Source organism: Polyodon spathula, chromosome 14 (assembly GCF_017654505.1).
Source record: "Polyodon spathula isolate WHYD16114869_AA chromosome 14, ASM1765450v1, whole genome shotgun sequence".
Taxonomy (NCBI): domain Eukaryota; kingdom Metazoa; phylum Chordata; class Actinopteri; order Acipenseriformes; family Polyodontidae; genus Polyodon; species Polyodon spathula.
This window is the reverse complement of record NC_054547.1, coordinates 18,017,194-18,039,085: the sequence shown is the minus strand read 5'-3', so window position 1 is coordinate 18,039,085 and position 21,892 is coordinate 18,017,194. Positions and strand designations below refer to the sequence as shown.

General features: G+C 35.6%; 1 protein-coding gene across 11 annotated transcripts in view; it reads right to left on the bottom strand.

Annotated features, from left to right (window-relative positions):
* Positions 1 to 21,892, bottom strand: part of LOC121326868 (adhesion G protein-coupled receptor L2-like) — a 108,613-nt gene that overhangs the window by 57,716 nt on the left and 29,005 nt on the right. For all 11 annotated transcript variants that reach the window (XM_041270458.1, XM_041270459.1, XM_041270468.1 and 8 more), the window contains exons 2-3: positions 21,629 to 21,804; positions 102 to 315 (exon numbers count right to left, since the gene is read on the bottom strand). In XM_041270458.1, coding sequence (XP_041126392.1) covers positions 102 to 315; positions 21,629 to 21,704 — 290 coding nt within the window. In that variant the 5' untranslated portion in view covers positions 21,705 to 21,804. The remainder of the gene's footprint in view (positions 1 to 101; positions 316 to 21,628; positions 21,805 to 21,892) is intronic.

Below are 21,892 nucleotides of genomic sequence, written 5' to 3'. Positions count from 1 at the left end.
GTTGTGACAAGCTGAAATACTTCTCCATAAAAATCATATTCTGAACACATGCAACAATACTGTAGTTACTGCGTGTTCTGAAAGTGTTTGACATGACTGACCTGTGTGACATGATTTTGTAGGCATCTGGGAGGTAGCAGTTGACATTTTCCATCTGAAAGGGATCGGCATCACAGATCTTGTCATCTGTCCGGCCATAGTTAGCGCTTTCAATCATGATGACATCACTTCCTGGACAGCGCAGATCGATAGGATATCCCTCACAAGACAGCTCTCTCCTTACCAGACCAAATGGCAGTGCTGCTCGGCTGAACCCTGAGGCAAAAGAACAAACCCTTTCATCAGCACAGGCAGATAGCAAATCAAAGTTAAAAAGTAAACATTCCTGTCAGGGGTAAAAAGTAAAGAAAGAGTTTTTGAGTACTGATTTATTCTTGTTAACCCACGTCACTATGCTCCGCAAACATGCCATTCAAATTTGTCCGTACCCATTCATTAAAATGAAAACTGTTTTCAGTGAGTTCATTGTAGTCTGTTCCCATTGTACTGTAGTAGCTGAAATTTTGCTGGGATTCGACATACTCCACTGTTCTGCAAGGGTCACCGTAAAGAATGTATTTCAAGCAGTGTCTAGATAATTAATGTGGCACTGTTAACAATAAACCACACAGAATGATCTTCCCTCTGTCACAAAGAGAGTACACTGAACTGGGTATATTATGAATAAAGTGCAACCTTACTGAGCTGAACCAAAAAGAGCTTTATTTTACACATCAGTACAGTGAACCATCATATGTGACATGTGTCAAACAAATTGGATTCAATGATAAAAATATAACAAATAAAAAAGAAAGAAAAAAGGCTGGTTTTACACTACGAACAGCGCATAAGCTTGCATTTAATTATGATAATGACCTTATAATTGGGGTTTGTGAAACCAGTCAATAAACTAAAATGCCTGCAAATATAGTTGACAAAAAGTGATTACTTTCTTGGTCACCTCAGACTGAACAAAAAAAAAAAAAAAAAAAAAAAAAAAAAAAAAGATTTATCATGTATGCTAGGAACAAAATGTTTAATGTAAATGTTTTTGTATCTGAAGTCAGCTATATGTAAACATAACACCAGACCAGAGCAGTTGGTGTGGTACAATGCTTACTAACATATCATTGGTATCTGTTGGGTTATTTGCAATCTTTTTTCTATCAGTAAAGAAAAAAAACAAGCATCTGAACAACATGAAGTGTAATTGAATCCATTTTGCAGCCCCGACAATCGAAGAAAGAAGTGGTGGGAAGCTGAGCGAGGGGAAAATCAATAGCCTGGCTTTGTGCTCTGCAAATGTGAGCACGGCCAAATAGTAGTGCTTATGGTAAAATTAACTATTTTGCTCCACTTTTCACCTTTTTGTATAAATGATTTTGAAGACAGCTTTGTTTTCCCCAGCTATAAAATAAAGGCGAGTTACAAACCTGTTAATGTACTATTTGTTTTTAAGTGGACTTTGGATATACAACACTTTGGAGAAAAGAATGGTATCGATTGAGATGACTGTAGATTTCTGCTTTGTTTAAGAGGACTGTTGCATTACATGCAATGTCAATAATTATTGTTGTTAGTGGCAACTTTCTGACTTGGCCGTCGCCAAGGCCGTTTATGTTTACAGTGCTGTGCTTCCCTAATGAATCTCTGTTCACACTCTGGTGCCTTGCAAAAAAAGTGTCATTACTCCTTTCATACTCTAATTTGTTTTGTAAGATTGGCACTTGAAAACACTGCCTTCTTCTCTTGTGCTATTCCTGCTAATTACTCAAAGACCCTGGCTGTCATGGATGACACTGTTTGCACTTCTTAAAGTTTAAGTGTACATAGCTCTAACTGTTTACCAGAGACCTTCACTGGGCTAAGGCTATGATGCTGGGTGCCATCTACCCAGTAACTGCACATAGTGCATGTTTACTATTTGTTTGTTTTTACTACTGAATACTAGGCAACAAGATTCTGAGATCAATAAGCTACTAACAACCAAACGAGAAAGATGGGCCGAATGTCCTCCTCTCGTTTATAAACTTTCTTATGTTCTTAAGAAATCAGCTATCGTACTTACTGTACAACACAACCAACCTTTGAGAATGAACATAGTAAACCAGACCCCCCCCGTAAGATGATTAATACCTGTATCCCCATGAAACAGCCCTTTTTAGATAATTGTGTAAGTACCTTGTAGCGATACAGTACAATGTCAAGTAAGTGAACAAAATGGAGGATATAAACAGTCTGGTTAACTGATTGTCTGTATAATTGAACCATACCTGAAAGTAACAATGATGCATCGCATGTTCAAAAAACATGGAAAGCATCAAGTTTTAAAATTTTTAAAAGCAGAGCTGCCAGATATAAACCTTTGTTCTGTAGCCAGAAAAACCCAAATGAATGTCGGAACACACATTAAAGGATAAATGGGCAATCCGTTTAACAGACTTCCAGATGATCGACTTTGCAACTTTAAGGTGTTCCGTTCTTCCTAGCTACAGAACAGTATACAATATGCACAGCAAATTGGCCAGTGTTAAATTAACTCTGTAGGAGTCAAATCTAACACTTTTCCAGTGTACATATGGCTTCACACTCCACAGTGTAAAAGTTACACTTTTGAAAAGTTTTTTTTTTTTAAATAACACTTTCATAGTGTAAAACATTTAACACAATGGGAGTTAAATTTACGTCTCTTTCACTGTATAACTAGCACCCATTTATTGCAAAATTAACTACTTAAGTGTTTGGAAATAACACTGGGAGAGTGATATTAACACTGCAGTAGTGACAACTTAACTCATATGAGCACACAATTGTACTCTCTGTATATAAACTATGTACACTTAACAAATATAATCTAATATTTTCATAATTTGTCAAATATTGCTTCATTGCCTCTAAAGTAAATGAAAATATTGTGGCGAGCACAGGAATGATCGGGGAGACACACATCAAGGCTCACAGATACAACATGGTTTATTTAGGCAGCCATCACCAAGTCAGCCCATCCAAACACTCCAATCCACACACAGAAAGCCCTTTCCCCACTCCAGAGAACTAGTACATAAAACAACACAGGAAGGTTTCAACAGTTACAGGGTATGGCAAAATAACCAATAGGGGCACTTAAAATAATCACAACATTTATAACAACAGTGTTTCCCTTACCCTATATCCTCTGCTTCTAATGAACATATTTGTGGAGGTCAGCTCTGGGCACGGCACACAATCAGCCAACAGGTGGCAAGGCAAGTCCGTCCAGCTGTGCCCGTTACAATATTAGCCTATCTTGAACTTCTCCAGCATTGGCAGAAGCAGCGCCATTACAGAAACCACTGACTAAAATCCTGGATGTTGTTAGTCTGGATTAGTGTACTTTATTTTACACTGTGAAACATACCTTGGTTTAGATATAAAACAACACTGCATGGTGTCAAATGTGAAAATTTAACACCTAAAATCAACACTAAAGATTAACACTGAGATTTCAACACTGGCCAATTTGCTATGTGTGTCTTTATGGTATATGCAGGCTGTACATCTTGTTTTTTTTGTAGGACATACTGTAGCTTACAAGAATAAATTAAGACATATTATAACGTGCATATTTTTTATAATTTTTTCTTTTTTTTTTTTTTGCAATTGCAGAATGACATGTTCTGCCCCATTTACCACATTTGTGTCTTAATGACATTTTTGTGCATAACTAAGAAAAAAATTGTTTCTCTAAAGCGTTAATGCAAATTCAAAATGCTATGAAGTTTATTTACATTTGTGGTTACTGGCGTTTTTGAGATGGTGGTACTCACTGGGTACACACAAATGCCACTGGACAGAAGAACAACAACATTGACCCCTAACCTGCCCTGTTTTTCAAATAGGGCTGATGTCATGACCTGTTCATTATGTTTAATGGGCCAAGTAATTCAACTGAAAGCTACTGGACCCAAGATTGGACTCAATGATTAGTGTTTTCATTTATGGGCTCTTTAAATTTATTACAACTTGAAGGATATGGCAAATATTAATTATTAGGTTAACTTAAGTTTGTCTCTGCTTCAAATAGATTTCCACACTAATATTGCATGTCAATGAAAATCTGTTCCACATGCAATAAAATATTGTTTAAAACTGGTTTTATTTAATTTTACTGTTCAGCAGTAGTATATATTTTTCTGTAAAGCCTTGAAGCACTTCAAGGCTTTACGGAGCAGTATGCTTAAAAGTTTTTTTAAAAATTAAACGATGGTTACATGAACACTTTTGACAGCTGATTTCATTTTAATGTCATTAGATGAAAACAAATTCTCCACTGTTCAGTCAACTGTTATTGATGGATTTGGAAAGAACTTCTAACAATGTAAGATACAAACCAATCGAATAATTAAATATATTGTTTGATGCTCAGATTTTATTGCACTTTAATCAAGACATGACACACTTTCATTTCAATTTTTTTATTGCAGATCTCTGTCAGATTGTTGACTCCTAGTTTATCTGAGGAGAAAAACATTTTTACAGATTAGTTTTTTTTTTTTTTCCCTTTGGCCTACATTGTTAGTCCAGTGTCATCAAGTAGACAAGGTCACATGTACCAAGCACAAATCAATTGTGCTATGGTCTCATAAATATGATACATTGGTTAGCATTGCCCTACTAAACACAGTCTAAAACTCTGAATGCTACAACACTGTACAAGGCTGTTTTTATACTTTATTATATAAAAGTCAAACTAGACTTCAGAAGATTTGAGCATTTCAAAAGGAACTGGTTATCCTTTTCAACAATAAATCAAAAGTTAGGAAAGCAGTTGTTTTCACTTTCCCCACAGTTTCCATGTAATACTGTACTGAGTGTGATTTAGGTTGATTTGAGTAGGATGCAGAAGCCAAAACATAGTGGTGTTCCATAAAACACATTTTATAGTCAAACAGCAGTAAATTGAAAGTCAGTACATATTTATAGGACGAACAGGAGATTAGCAATAGACATAAAATAAAACAGACAGCATTCATGTTTGCATATGATACCACAATATATTTTGCTTGTAAGATTCTTTTTTATTGTGAAATGATCGAATGTGCAGTTCATATATGACAAAACCACTGCACACTCCCAAACACATGTCAGGGGCCTCTGGATTGATTAAGGCTGGGGCTGAACTACTTTCTCACCCCCATGTAGAATGATGTCCCTGGGCTAGTGTTGAGTGACATTGGCAAATCAATTTCAGGAAGGCAGTAACTGCTAGTCTGTCCCACAACTATCTGTGAACAAATGGCTTCAGTCACAACTTCTGTCACACGAACCACCTTTTATCTCAGTAGGGTTTCTCTAAAAAATATTTAGAAAATAGAGACAAATGGCTTAGACACGCTCAATTTATACTTTGCAAATGTCTGATAAAGACTTACAATCAGTTTGGTTTTTATTTTCATTATACAATAAAGCACCTCAAAGCACTTTACAGCACATTTAAACTACCTTCAATGACTGCAGTAGGTCATGGGAGAAGCCATTTTGAGATCAACATCAATAGTTCATGCACAGCCATAGACAGTAATGCAAAGTGGATTAAGACTGAGACCAGCAAAACTCAATTTAAAATTGCCTGGTCGCCAAGTCATATTCAAGTCTGCACAGTGCCTTACACAAATGTCACCCACCCTGAAATACACACAAAATAAAGGTCATACAATATAAACATGTTTTTATTTTTCTGTTTAAATAACAGTTTACATTTTTGATCCAAGGTATGAAAAAACAAAACAAAAACAGACACACACACATATTTAATATGGTAGGCCTGCCAAAAACTATGTTTGCATTTACCAGTATTCATTTACAAGTCTCAGTATTTCTATGAAATGCTATTTATACAGTTGATTGTTGCCTTGAAATAATTTTATCATACTGTACACCACACAAAGACACGCATTAAAAAGTATCCAGATAAAGCAATTCCCTTACTAAAGGAATATAAACAATAACTTTAAAGACAATAACCCCAGCTTTATTTCAAATATAACGATTCCTTTTCATGACGACTTCAGCATTCTCACCTGCAGCCTTTTATTGAGCTGGCTTGAAAAACAAATGAAAGAGAAATCAGTAATGCCTTAGGACCTCAGTGACAAGAGTAGAATGTACTGTGTTATTTGAAGGCTTATTTAAAATGATTTAACTAGCTCATTACAACAATTTTGTTTTTAAAAAATGTGAACGTCCTGGTACTTTGTCTTTTTAAAAAAAATGATGTCATACCAGCGGAATTCTGTAATGGCGCAAGAAAAATGTTTAAATACATATTTCACTAAATTGCATTTAAAAAAAAAACACTAATGTATTACATAAGTTATTTTATATGCTCCATTTTGATAATCCATGCTCTGTTATACTCAAGTAAAGGAAGGGAACAGCCCTTGGTTGTTTATTCGTGGTTGGAATTTTGACTACTTCAGGCCAATATTTAACTTTCAACAGGTTTTATTGAAATGCCTGAATTAAAAAAAAAAAAAAAATCATAGTCATTTTAGTCAAGTATTTTAAAATGGTATTCATCTCATTACTTTGTTTAAGAAATCAAATTCTAATATGATTTCTTAAAACAGACAACCTCATGTGGCAGTGTGTCTCTACTGAAATAAACATGACCTTTACCTGTGCTGCATTATTTATGACACTCAGCAACCCTATGACAGCTTTCTTAGCAGTCCTGGGAGTACATGTTGCTGTATTTAATGCAAAAGATCTGCTGGGCCCAGTTGTAAAATAGGGAGAATAGGGGGCAAGAGTTTTAGTGTTGAAGTACAAAGCGAATGTTGAGTCAGTGCACAAAATACCAGCAGCTTTTGTTTCATCACAAATTCCTCCCTTTGTTGCCTTTCACAATTTCACACTCAGTCCAAGACACTCTTAATGGGCCTTCTTTTAAAACAATGAAATCAATAAATACATACGTAGTGCTACAATGCTTCTATTTAAACATGAAAGTGACTGGCTTCAAAGACTTTCCTCCTGCTAATTAAATGATGGAATGAGGATCCAAAGCAGTAAATAATAAATTACAAGGACTCCTCAATCCTTTTGCCATGGAAACCAGTATTCCAGTGCCATAATTGCTGTGATCCCAGTCCTGACCCTGTTGACACCAAGCCTTATCACCCATTCTGGTCTGCGACTGAGAAAGTAGCTTTTCTATTCCTTTCAAGCAGTCGTGGAGCCGGCATTGAACTCAAGTGAACAGAGCAATGCTACAACACAATATGCTGTATTCAGGGACCTCCTTTTTCTGTCTGCAGACTGTAATTAACTGGCAAGCCCCAGTAAATATTAATAAAAATAATAATAGAGTATATTTTTATCAGGGCCCAAGATTAGAAATCGAATTGAATTATAGCTGCATTGGAAAGGTCTTAGCAGCTGTGTTTAGTAGCTAGGTCTCACTAATTTAGTGTTAAAACCCAGAGCCTATGGTTCTCCTGATTATTGCTACTGTCTAGGCAATCACTGGATCTTGTGACTTACAGCAACTGTTTCTAAATCAATAACCAAAGCTTTTTTTTCTTTCTTTCTTGAATGCATACAGTTTAATAGACCAGGGATTTTATTTCGCACCATTCCTCTTTGGCTGGTACTGATGCCCTCATCAGCCCTTCGAGCGTTAAGAAACATCGCCAATCCTGAATATTCTCCTGAAGTGGGAGATTTGTCAGAAAATACAGCAATACCCCCCAAGCTGTGTTTTTTTTTTTTTTGTAAAACATGGGTTTGTGGTATATAAAAGTTTATAGTAAGTGTGCTGTACTGAAATATGATAACCAACATGAAAAAGCCAGTCATGAAACATGAAAAAGCCAGTCAAAAAAAAAACGCTCTATCGGTGCTGAAATCTCTTCCCTGCATGCTATACACGGCCATAAACCATATGAGGCACTATTTATTTCTAAATCCCCATTATGCTATTTACACTAGCTTTTAACCTTTTACGTGACATTGAGCTGTTTTACAAGCATAAAGTTGTCGAAAAAACGACCCGCTAATTTGAAAATTTACAGCATCTCTCCCTGGTGCTATAATATTTTCATTTCTTCTTCAAGGCAAACCAATTGGAAAGTAACCATCTGCTTGTATGTGACTACAATGAACAAAATGTCCTCCTCAGTTTTACAACCTGAGGATCATTAACATGGGCACCGTTGAGATACAAGTGCAGTTTTTAACAGATTGATACATTTTTTCAAATTAATGCTTAACATATTGAATTCAAGACGGCTGATAATAAAAGAGTAATTGTACTCCCAATTCTTCAGAGTGTTTTTAAGGCCTGCCTACAGTTAAGATGAAATCCTAAAGCAGAAGCGATGATAATTAATGGCCCTAGAAAAAGTTGTGGTACAAAGCTGTACTCTGAAAACAGTATACAGTAGTTCTATAAAACAGGCTAATAATGCCATGTGCCTCCAACATTCCCTCCCCCTCACTTCAAATACTGTCTGTGTGGAGGAGAGTAAGTGCTTTCCAATGAGTTGAAAAATGAATTTCAGCAACTCGTTCCTATTTTTTCTATTAAGTGCTCTTTGTGTCAGATGAGACTTGTATCCCTGTGTAACTTGTGAGTTTTCTTAGGTCATTTTAAAAGCTGAATACAAATCTAAAGTTCTTCAATTCAAAATGGAATTCAGAATTAAATTCTACATTGCCTTCAACATTACCATGTGTTTAAAATCATGCTGATAAATAAGATGAGGGAACAAGGTTAAGGAGCACCGTTTTATTTGACCTTAGAAACAAAATTAATGTAGACTGACTAATCCGGACCATTTGGGATTGATCATAATATGTTCCATACTAGACTTGCATTATCTCGTCTATGTTTTATGTTGTTGATGAAATATCAGTAATAACCTTTTGAATAACTAGTAAACAGCCAGCTCTAAAATCAAGTCAGACTACCAGGCTTAGCTAGTCTACTGTTTATGTATTGACTGGAAAGATGTACTAATAATAATAATAATAATAATAATATAATAATAATAATAATAATAATGTACAGGTTTAACACATTGTCTCTTCACCAACAGGGTTCTGATCAAGTGTAAATTAAACGAAAAAGGTTTTAATTCAAGTCAAATCCACCTGTTTTAGGATGAATCACCTGCCATCATGCTGTTCATACTTTTTTTTCAGAATGTACATGTTTCTAGAGTATATCTTTGGAAAACTGGTGATTCTGCAAAGAACAATCTACAAGAAAGGGAGTAGAGGGGGCACAGACCTCATGATGCTTGTCATCCTCCTTTAATACAGCTTTGATTTGCCTTTGTTCTGACAGTAGCAAACAGCTGCTTGTAAATGAGCTGCAGTCCCTGGCTGCCTCCCTTTATTCCACACTTTTGGTTGACAAGGTCACTTGCTATGGGGATTTGGGGGGAAAGGAGAGTGCAGCCTATAGAATTAGATTTGAACCACAGGAAACTCAGCTTGAGTTCTCTCATTTTGTTTCAGTAACACCAGCAGAGGACGTATAACGGAGGAAAAGGAGCTTTCAAGTCAAGATTCCTCCCCACAGTGCTGATTCCATAATCCACCAATATCCTTTAAAGAAACATGTTGTCTTAGGAAGTCAGGTTTTCATTGAAAAATGTGTATGCATGTTTGAATACAGCACCCTGGAAATACCAACAAGATATTGCATTTTACCACCAGCTGCAACACCTTAGATTTGTATCTGTCCAAGCTTTAATGTAATATAATAGAAATGTCATAAGCCCCAAATAAATGGCAGTGCTATAACATGCTTAATAAAGGTAAGCTTTCATGTTCTGCAATTGTTTTACAATGGGTCACCTAGGCTGATAAAATTAATAGATATATACAACAAGTCATAAAATATGCTACTCCACTGGTTATAACATAGGTTTGGATTTTCTGTTAAGAAGCCATCAGGCCATCTGTTACATCAAGGCATTAACTCCACATTTGCTTCAGTCATTATACTGCAATAGGTTGGTCAAAATATGTTACTTAAATTATATACTTTCCTTGTACTGTATTTAACACATCTGCAAAAGATGAAGTACCGGTAGTACATATTTAGTCATGTGTTTGCTTATTTACATTAAATATTTCTGCAAAAAGAATTAAGCAGTGGAATTAACTCAGAAGAAAACACACATTCTTAGGCTGTCTTTAGCCAAAATCCTGGTTTCGATTATAGAGGAAAAAAGCATAATCCTGATTGACAGCCTTCAGTCTTTTCCCTCCACATGGCATTAATCTCTGCAGCTCTTAGTGAAAGTATAGGTTCTAAACCTCATTTGTATTCAGATCCAGCTTCCTCCACCTCATTTGCATCTTTTTCTTCCATAGCAACAACGGATGGGCTATCAGTACCATCTTTGATATAGGTATATGCTTTTGCAAAACAGAACTTAGCATTTATTGTATATAGGAATTATAAAAGAACGCCCCAGGTTTTGCCTTTGGCTTTCAGGAGGGTTTCCTTTGAAGAAAAGTTTTTATTGCCTAAGCAAATGTTTACATTCTATCATCTAAAGAAACCCATAGACTGGAAAAAAAATCCCACAAAACCTCACAGACACAACAGATTCGTTGCTGGGGTCGGCACAGTATCTCATAGAGGATGCTCCCGGTAAACATAAGCCAAGTAGGACATGCCTACTTTATGTATTTAAATAAAGTGGTGAACTGTTAAAACAGGAAAGACACGCCTATGATTTAATTGTGATACAAGGAAGCATATAGCTTACTGTCTTAACTGCAAACATAATTATTTTATAGAACAAAGGCTTCTAATAAATCCACTTTTAAATGAAATTAAAACCAATGTAGCTCATCAAGGACATAAATCATTTTACTGTTCATTATTGACTAAGAATCTACTTTAAATGTCGAGAGACTGAGTTGCAGATGAACAATGTCAGTGTCCAATATCTGATAACCCAGGGACACTGACATTGGGAATCAAGGACATCTTGACATGATAGGCAATCAGTCTACATACGTGTGACCACATATTCATAATGTTTAACCTTCTGAGTAGAACAATCATGTACACTCCAGATTTAGATTACAGAATATGTAGGGTAAGAATATTCCAAACAGTTCATGTTGCGACATTTTCAGAATATAACCAGATTAGTCCTGTATACTGAATACCCGATTATGAATTCTGAAATCTGATTCTGATCTGATGACTATGGTGACTCTTATTCATCTTCTAAGCAAATAAAAGGCTGTTTTGGAAAACATTCCAGTCTTTAGAAAATGCAGTTTTCCAGGAAGCAGACATAAATATAGTCAGATGGTGCAAACATTTTTCAACTGATATTTTAAAGCAGCTAGTTAACAGTCCAAATTTACCAGAACTGTAAAGCACAGGTGGATTTATTTTACATTAAATTTATTAAATGATCCTCGGGGGGGGAGTTGGGAACCCTCTGGGATCCGCCTGCCAATCAATGACACAGAGGTTAGGTGAGGGTGTGTTGCGTCTCTCTCTGAGTGGTTGGGAGGAGGGTCTTGGAGTGTCGATCGACCAATAAAAATGACTCTTTGATGTTCCTTTGCTCTTGCCCTTTAGGAGAAATGACAGTAGGAGCGGGATTCGTAAACATGGAGTAAACAAAACAAGACTGACAGTGTCTGGAACAAGAAAAGAGGGCAAGCCGATCTGGACGCGTTTGAGGCCAGGGGGGAGGCACAGGCGGCGGTGGGAATTCTGTCACCGGCCGGGATGATGGACAACCCCACTCTGAAGATGGCTATCCTCAATCGAGTGGGAGCTGCTCCAGAGGGCTTCCAGAGGAAATTTCAGGAGATCTTTTCAGCGGGGAAACACTCCCGGACCATCGCCCATCGGCTGAAGGATTACGCCATGGGATGGCTGAACCAGGATGCGACCACCAAAGCCAGGCTTGTGGAGATGACCATGGTCGAGCGATTCCTGGCATGAACTCCACACCCCCTCTCACATAAGTGTTGATAATAAAAGCAATGTATGTTTTCCTTAAGTATTATGTTATAAATTAGCTGTATACTGATGAATAAACCAAGAACAATACATATTACTTATCAAAACCAAGAACAGTACATATTACTTATCAAATAATGTAATTTAAAACATACAGCATTTTCAAGTAGGGATTAAATTATATTGTATTTTATTATGTTGTTTAACCAATTGAAAAATCAATCGTGCATTTGTTTTACTTTCAGTAGCAGAAGGACAACCTTTTTGGATGGGATTTGAAAAAAAATTATAATAATAAAAAATAATAATAGCTGCACAGAATTGTTCCCTTCCAATAACGGTATCCACAGAGCTCACAGAACAACCTGGTATACTGCAGCAAGACTGGTTCGTTATGGAAGGGTATCATTTGGGACTTTTAAAAACTGTTATTATCTCCAGTAAGTGATCTTTATAAATTCCATTTGCTCAGAGTTGTCTTATGTTCAGAGACAACCCAAAAGATCCTACTTGTACTACTAATTAGGAACAAGGCAGGACTCCCAGCCCTGCTTCAGGTTTGGTCCCTCTCAGCCCCAGTATGACATCACTAAGCTCCCGGCTTATCACAGATGAATTACCCTCTTCAATGCAGCATGTACCTTCAATTTAACAGACCAATTAATTACAGAGATGTGCTTGCACAGAAAGACATCTTTTCTGGATAATGAAGTAGAAAATAAAATATGTTTTAAGAACGATGCACTATGAGCATAAAAAGCACATATTTTATGAACCATAAAAAATAACCCATTAAGGATTTTAAAGAGGACCATTAATTGATGCTGACCTGGGCTAAACCATTTATTTTCTAAGTAAACACTGTGGGTTACAAAAGGAGTGCCTTTCTGAAAACATGACATGTTTTACACTGCAAACAAACATGTGAAAATATAAGGATGCTATTGTCTTTTATAATAACCAATTCAAACTAAAAACGTACTTGTTTGGCCAGTTCATTCCGAGAGACCTATCCAAAATACTACAGAAAAATAAACGTTTCAGTTACAAGAGTCAAGAAGCAGTTAAGACGACAAATATACATTTAAAAAGGCCCAACGGTAACCATGGCAATCATAAGTGAACTGCTTGCAAAGAGCTTCCTCAGAAGAGGATTTTTTTAGAAAATGAAAAATGTTTTTATAAAATATGATACATGACATTTTCAATATGACTTTTATCTACAAAAGCAGTTTTCTGTCTTTTGATTGACTCCATTGCTGACCTTGCTGTTCTGTGATCCTTTTCTGAAAGAAACAGACCCAGTGATAAAATAAAAAAGGATCTGGAAACACAAGGCTTCCTTTTTGCCCTCAATAACCCATTGTATGACTCTATCCATAATGGAATATTCTACATGGGTCAATGATGGCAGTTCAGGCAAACACAAGTTGTCTTTATGCCCCATCTAGACTTCGCAAGGCACATTCAATTTTTTCTGCATCAGGAGCACTGTTCCTTACCTAATATGTATACATTTTCTTAGTGTTATTCAGCCTGTGTTGCATCTGACCCACACATGGCATTTATTTCCCAGTTCACTAGGGTATTCGTGCTTGATGGCACTAATGCACAAACCGAATCCTTTATTTATGTAATTGTACACAGAATTAAGTTATAAACTGCGTTAGACAATGTTCTGGCTAGGGGTTGCCGATAGTTTGTGTCACAATACTCTTGACAATACTGTGAAAGTCCTGGTCTATTGTTTCTCACTATACAACAACAAAATATTTTTGGTTTTCACAGCTCTACTGTATATTGGCTTCTTCAACTACTGCAGCTTCAATAACCTAGACATACCAAGACTAACTGAAGCAGACATACAGTATATCCTGTTTTACAGAACCTGTATGATTATTACTTCTTGACAAAGAAAAAAGATACATGTGAAGATGCAGTACAAAGCATGCCTGTATTGATTTTAGTTGTAAAAGAAAATCTTAACTCAGTTTGTTCTTTTACAATCTTTTATTTTCAAGACTTAAGTACATACAGTGGTAATAAAGTGACTAGCAGCAGTGTTTGAAAAACAAGGTAGAAAAATTATCTGATTGCTGACCTTCTGACATGTTCTATCTTCATCCTCAGTGAACAGACAGAATGTAAAGGACAGGGAGACACATACAGTATGTCAGCAAAGGTTTCAATTACTATTGAAGTCTGAAACTTGGGCTTCGTAACTCGGAGATATTAATGGAGTCCTTTTTTATTTTCATTACACCAATAATATTAGTTACTAGGAAACCTGGGCACAATAAAAACCCACCCAACAAAACATTATCCAATCATTGGTTAGCTCTGTTATCTGCAGCCAATCATAGTAAAAATAAGAAATTGGAAGCAAGTTAGATTTCAGCGTACACACAACCTCACAAAAAACATGATACTTTTTCAACATTTATTTATCCACAAACGATTCATCATTCAATATCCATGTGTGAAAAAAGTATGTGAACCTTTAGATTCAGTAACTGGTGGTACCCCCTTGAGCAGCAATGACTTCAACTAAGCATTTCCTATAACTGTTGGTTAGTGTCTCTCATTGGTTTTGAGGAATTCTGGCCCATTCCTCCTTCAACACGGTGACATTTGAGAGCTTCCTTGCATGGACAGCTCGCTTCAGGTCCTGCCACAACATTTCCATTGGGTTTAGGTTTGGATTTTGACTAGGCCTTTCTAAAACGTGGAATTTCTTTTGCAGCCATTCTTTTGTAGATCTGCTTGTATGTCTTGCTGCAGACCCACTTTCAGTTTAGCTTCAGCTCAAGGGTGGATGGACTGACATTCTCCTCTAGAATCTTCTGTTACAAGATTACGTTATGCTTTTTTCGGTTGTTTACATCTTTTTTTAAATTTAATTTATCATATTTTCCAGTCTTTTACGTTGTTTTTAATGTATTTTAATAATAATCTAGCTAGAAAATACAAATCGGACAATGTTCATTAGGTAAACTGGTCCCCCACTACTGCCACTAGTTGAATGAACACTAATTTGAGTTTGTTTCAAGGACTCAGATTTGTGACTCGGACTCGAATGATAGCGACTCGGAGCCTGATGGCTCGTAACTCAGACTCGAATGATAGTAACTCGGATTCGACATTCGGACTCGAATGATAGTGACTCGGACCCTGATGGCTCGTGACTCAGCCTCGAATGATAGTAACTCGGACCCCGATGCCTCGTGACTCTGAATTTAATGATAGTGACTCGGACTCTGATGGCTCATGACTTCGACTCGAATGATAGTGACTCGGACTCGAATGATAGTGACTTGGATACTGATGGCTCGAGACTTGGACTCAAATGATAGTGACTGGGACCCTGATGACTCGTGACTCGGACTCAAATGATAGTGACTCGGACTCGAATGATAGTAACTCGGACTCAACACTCGGACTTGAATGATAGTGACTCGGACTCTGATGGCTCGTGACTCTGACTTGAATGATAATAACTCGGACCCTGATGGCTCGTGTCTCAGACTCGAATGATAGTAACAGACCCCGATGACTCGTGACTCGACCTCGAACGATAGTGACTTGGACTCGATACTCAAGACTTGGACTCGACTACAAGTCTGATATATATATATATATATATATATATATATATATATATATATATATATATATATATATATATATATATATACACACACACACACACACACACACACACACACACACACACAGTGTGTCTCAGAGTCACATTTTTTATTTCTGGAATACAAAATTTGAACATTTACCATGATAATTTCTTGAAATGTTCATTGCTTAGAGGTAAATTAGAATATCCCTGCATAGCTGTAATTAGGAAATAAATCACAATGACAAAACAGAACTGGGGTAGCTTTTTTCCATCTAAGCACAAACTACATCTGCTCTACTGTACTATTTTCTTACTGGCTCCAGTTTACTGGGCCATCCTCAAAGAGGACATGACCTTTTCTAAATGCAGGCAGAAGATACCACATCTTAAGCCATTAAAAAAAAAAAAAAAAATGACAAGGACTTGTCTCTGAGTTTTTACAGTGTTTGATCCTAATCACACCACAACACCTCACTAAATATTTTATTTTATTTAGAATATTTTCCTTACCATAATCTGCAATGCACGGTGTCAGAATTCAAATCAATTACAGGTTTATTCTAATAATGCAGCTAGCTTGTGAATCTACAATTGACAGTAGAAAATAAAACTGCAATCTTCCTCACTTGTGAATGCATAAGATGGCACTTCGCAAAGTGTGAGTGGATAATAACCAAGAGGTCCAATTTCATTACATTCAAATTCATAGCATAACACAAGATGAGTGACATCTAAAATAGGACCCTTTCTAAAAAAGAAATGGATTGCTGTTAAATTATTTCAATGCTTTATTAATCTTTTTTTTTTTAAATGCATTACCACTTTGACCTGACATACCATAGTATAAGGTAAATGCACAAATCAATTATATGAATTACTTTTTTATTGATGAATAGCATTCTGAAATACAAAGAGAGCTGTGTGCATTGAACTATTTACAGTATGTAACCATTTGGCAGCTTATCTACATTTTCAACGTCAAAGCAAGTTACTCTCCACAACTGAGACTTAAGGTTAGTATCACATATTTTCTCATGTACGTTAATAATTTTACACCAAATTTGTGTACTGACTACATGTTCTTGCAAAAAAAAAGCATCTGGTAAAGCTGTTTGTTCACAAAATGTAAACTGGCTGAGGTAATGGGTAACTTGCTAATGGAACTATTCCTGGTGCGGCCCGAAAGAATGGTGCAGCTTTTCTATCCATGCTCACACCAAACTGCCACCTGGAAATGAGAGCTGCTGGATATGATCATTCTCATTCAGCACACCATTTGGCCTGTCAAGATGCAAAACCTTCTTCTTCGATGAGAACCGAGAAACCACAAAAGGCAGCACTGACATGAACATTTTATGTAGGATGCAGGCCTTCTTCTCCAGACCAGATGGGATTCACTTATTTACTCTGTAACAGGGTGTTTTTGGATCATGCCTGGCTTTTTTTTTTCCACAAGGAATGCATAAGCTCATGCCAGTCATGTGAAATGAATGCTACTGCTTTTAGCATCCTAATCCTCTGAAGCCTAATAACCTTAAGACTCAACAATATTGAGGCAGTTTAGAAAAGACAAACCCATGGTCATCCATGACCTTTATTACCATGCCCTGTTTTACAGCTGTCTTTGTTTGAGGTACATGTCAGGGTTTAAAATGAATTTAATTGTGTTTTATATAATTTAAATATACAATAGAATGGTAATTGCAATTGTACTTATCTGCCAAGGCATTCTGCATGCAACTCTTGCATTCCCACATGTATGCTGCTTTAATTCGGCGCATTCTTCAGACAGATTACACCCCTCCAGTGTATTTTCTTGTTTTTTCATATAGAACACATTATGTAGTGAAGGGTATCAAAGCCATGAACAATCCTAGCCATAAAACAAGGCCATTCTCGCTCTAGAGTCACCTGCACGGCTGCTAGTTCACTGTATCAACATTTGTGACTCATGTCCAGTCAGTACTGTTATACTGTATATTATCTGACTGTATAGTGTCAGATAACTTGTGATATCATTGTCAAGGATGGAAAAAAAAGGAACAAAACAAAACGTTAAAGTTTTTTTGGAGGATTCAGTAACAAAACTCAAGACAAAGAGCTCCATTTTGCATACACCATCAATACAAATGCATTGTATTAATTTACAATAAAAGGTTCAGGAAACTTGTTCATAAAGAGCTATCATGCTGGTAGATCTTGCATCTGAGCAAAGAAAATAAATGTCTTTGAAACACGTTCTCAGTGTAGGGTTGCATTTTAATGTAACTACACATTTGGGAATGGAACTTGCATTTGTACAGAGCCTTTCATCCAGCACACAGGATTTCATAGCGCCAACACTGTACTTCTAAAACATCAAGCAACCATTATAGTCTTTATTCACAAACCAATTTGGTCTTCCTTAAGTACATTTAAAGTAACAGATGTGAACCTCTAAAAGATTATCTGTATTTTATTGAAAATGGCAATTTTTCTTTTGTTTAACACAAATAGGCATGGTGTGAAGATGGGTGAAGCACTTATGCATTTGCATAGATTCATTGGCATTTGAATGAATGCCCATCACAAACCACCCTACACGACAATGGGGAACGTGTGTAAAGACATCTGTGAAGTTGTCGAAAACTACCTTAAATCTACCTTCTCTAGCACAAATCAGTGGGAATTAAAGGACTACCAAGAGGTGGAGACCAGTTCAGTCACACCTTGTAACTGAAGATTCTTAGCCTATTGTCACCTTATCTCTGGATCAGCAGATTGACAGCTGATGATGGACTGGAATGATGGCCTCTCAAGCCTGGCTCCGTGGGCTGCCAGACTGTGCCCCTAAGTGTGCTTTGAATTCCATGTGGACATTAGAAGTTGTAGGAGTCTGAAAGCTGATACTACTAAAACTGTTTACTATAACCTCTAAAACAAAGGGATTAAGAAGTTTCCTGTCATTACCAAGGCACACTAGAAGCAAGTACTTCCCAAAACAAAACAAAACAAAATAAAAACATGCAAGGCTTTGACAACCAAAACAAAAATATGTCTGGACAGTGTAATGAGATGCAAAATAAAACCCAGAACTATGACAATAGGAATTGAGTATTCCAGAATAAACTACTTCATTGTCAGAAGCTTGCCATCAATTATAGAAATAGAAATTATTCAACAATGTAATGTTAATTAACACCTTATAAAATAAAAGTCAAAAGATAAGAGTGTGGTACACAGCAAATAAAAAAAATAAAAAAAACATAATCCAGTTAATAGATGTAAAAAGTTCATACTTTTTATTAGATTAACTGTGATATACCAAAACAGTTTTCAAGACCTCAAAAGTCTCTTCTTAAGGTGCAAGTGGACATTGAGACCTAATTTAAATGTCACTAAAATGTCAACTTACACCTGAAGAGACTTTTGAGGTCTTGAAAACTAGTGTTTGTATATCACAGTCAGTATCAACTCTTCAAAGCTACTATCATGAATGTGTAAGTTAGATCCTTATCGTTTGGAGTGGAATTCAACAACTGTAAGTAGTTAAATATTTATTTGTCATTAGGCTTAGGAAAAAAAATTGAAAATATACTGAATAAATCATTGAGGCATATAAACGTAATATTTTGCAAACTCCAGTCTATTTTCTTGATATACACACATATTTATATTTGTATTGTCCACTGTGAGCAGCACTGAAGGTCACCATGTGTAGTAATTTAGTTGCAGTCTTGTTCACACACGTATCTGGCCTTTGACTGGAGTAAATATATACATTATTTTTGTCCTTCAGCCTTTCAACAAAAATTATGATCAATTGGGTGAATACTTTGCAGTAAAATAGAGGTCCACAATGGACCACCACTTGCAAACAGTCATTTTAAAATGTGCACACATTACAGACACACTTCCAATTAACAAATAATCCTACAGCAATAGCTTAGCAATGATTTTACAGACTAATTGACAACTGTCTACATTTTTAAACTCTTAATAGACTGCTTTCACTGTATCATTTACCTGCGTCTATAGCTGCTGGAATTATTTTTAACTACTTTTATACAGACAGGTTATTAATTACCTACTGCTACACCTTCTAAATTACAGCTGTAGTAACCAAAGAGGAACGGTAAAGCATAGCCTCAGTGACACTGTATGATGGCAACATTTTGCAAGGCTGTATGCTTTTCATGTTTATTTGGAGTTTAGGAATCTGAATTAGCAGACACTGTTAAGTTAGAAGACAATGGCATGTTTTACATTGTGTTAAAAGTAAATGTTGATAGATATGACAGTTTACAAATGTTTTGCTTGCCTTTGTTTTGTGGACATTTCAACTTTTCTCAGATGTATTGTACAGCTTATTTTTGGCTGTTTTTTTTTCTTTTTTTTTTTTTTTTTTTTAAATGGCACTTTATTACTATATTACAATATAGTAATATAGTAATTTTTCTTACATATATTGAAGGTCAATAATAAGGTGAATATTATTAGATTTTATTTAAGAACTCCTTGCAAACCAGCTAAGAAAAGTGGCCTAAAGTCAGAGGAGCACAATAGTAATTTAGAATCGAACCCATAATTTTACTGTAAAATAGACAGACTGCAGGACATGCCCTGTCTGCAGTGTCTTGTGTTAATCATTATTAATACCACTGCAGCTTCTCTCTCATGCAACCAATAGTTTTTTACATCCTGAATAACATCATAAATATGGTATACTAGATAATGAGAGCCATTTTTTAAAACCCATGTCCTCTCCACATGATGAGAATAATTTGTTTCTGCACAACACGAGAGGATTTCAAAGAAATTAAGCTCACTAATTCAACCACTAATCTCTGCAAAATCAAAAATAATTTATGAATTTACTGTGGAAACAGTAAGATAGGCATTCAGTAAAATTCTCTGATATGTTGTTTTTAGAAAACAAAATACATTATGCCTAATCATCACTTTGTGCAAGATCAGAAAATTAGAAATATTTTAGAGCTAAAATAACATATGATTTTGCGATTTCTTAGTATGTACATCACACATGAAACAATGTTAAAGATTCAAGTGATCAAAAACACAATCAGACACGAGCCAATTAAAAAAAAAAAAAATATATATATATATATATATATATATATATATATATATATATATATATATATATATATATGTTTGCTTAGTACACGTCGTCATTTTTTTTTGTGAACAAAACGTAATGATGAGGGAAATATGGTGATACATTATATATATATATATATATATTATATCTATATATTCTATAATCCTATATATATATATATTAAAAAAAAAACTTAATACATTGCTGTGTGTTTAATTCAAGACACAATGAATTATGCAAGTCAAAGATAACCACATTCTAATTAACACATGTCTGTCTTAGAGGTTCCAGAACCCAGCTTCACCTTTCATGTTTTGAGACTTGACTATAATGCATGAATAAAAATCTATATGGCCTCCAGGGGCAAGGTACGCACACATGCATAAAATCTCAAACAAATCACAATTTACCTTCTAATGAAACCTCATAAGATTAGTTGTCTGTCCTTGGAGACACCCCTCTTCAAAACTACACACCATAAGAAATGTATGAAGGCTTAAAAGTGTTTTGGCAAAACTAAAACCCCATGGAGGAACAAACCCTCAAGGAAATTTCTGTGTATCTCTGGTTTCATCCTTGGGAACCCGTAAAAGACACATCCAAAGTTACAAAATTATATATATATATATATATATATATATATATATATATATAAAAAACAGTACAATTAAAATTGTAAATAAATTTTAGTATTCATTAGGGTTAAAATAATTCACATTTACACATTTTAATAAATTGCATTAAAAAAACAGGGAAGCCTAATCAGTACCCCATTTTTAAATATTGTGTATTATTATTATGTTAAAATGTAGATTTGCATCTATTGATCAAAAGCCATTTAATTTTGAATAGTGAGCGGACCTACCTTCTGTACACTGCAAGTGAGCCGCTGCAAAAATCAGACACCACAGAATCGGTAGCTTCCAAACAGAAGATGCCATTGTACTTCTCAGAGATTTTCCAGAAAAGTAATAATGAGATTTGTAGTTATACAATTCCAGCCTTGCTAATGTTAACGATCTTCATTATTGATCTTCTTGCCTAAAAACAATCAAAAGGATCAGTTATTCATAATGTAGAAATGATAGACCAAAGTAAACAATTTCTTCTCCTTGTTCTTTTTACAAAA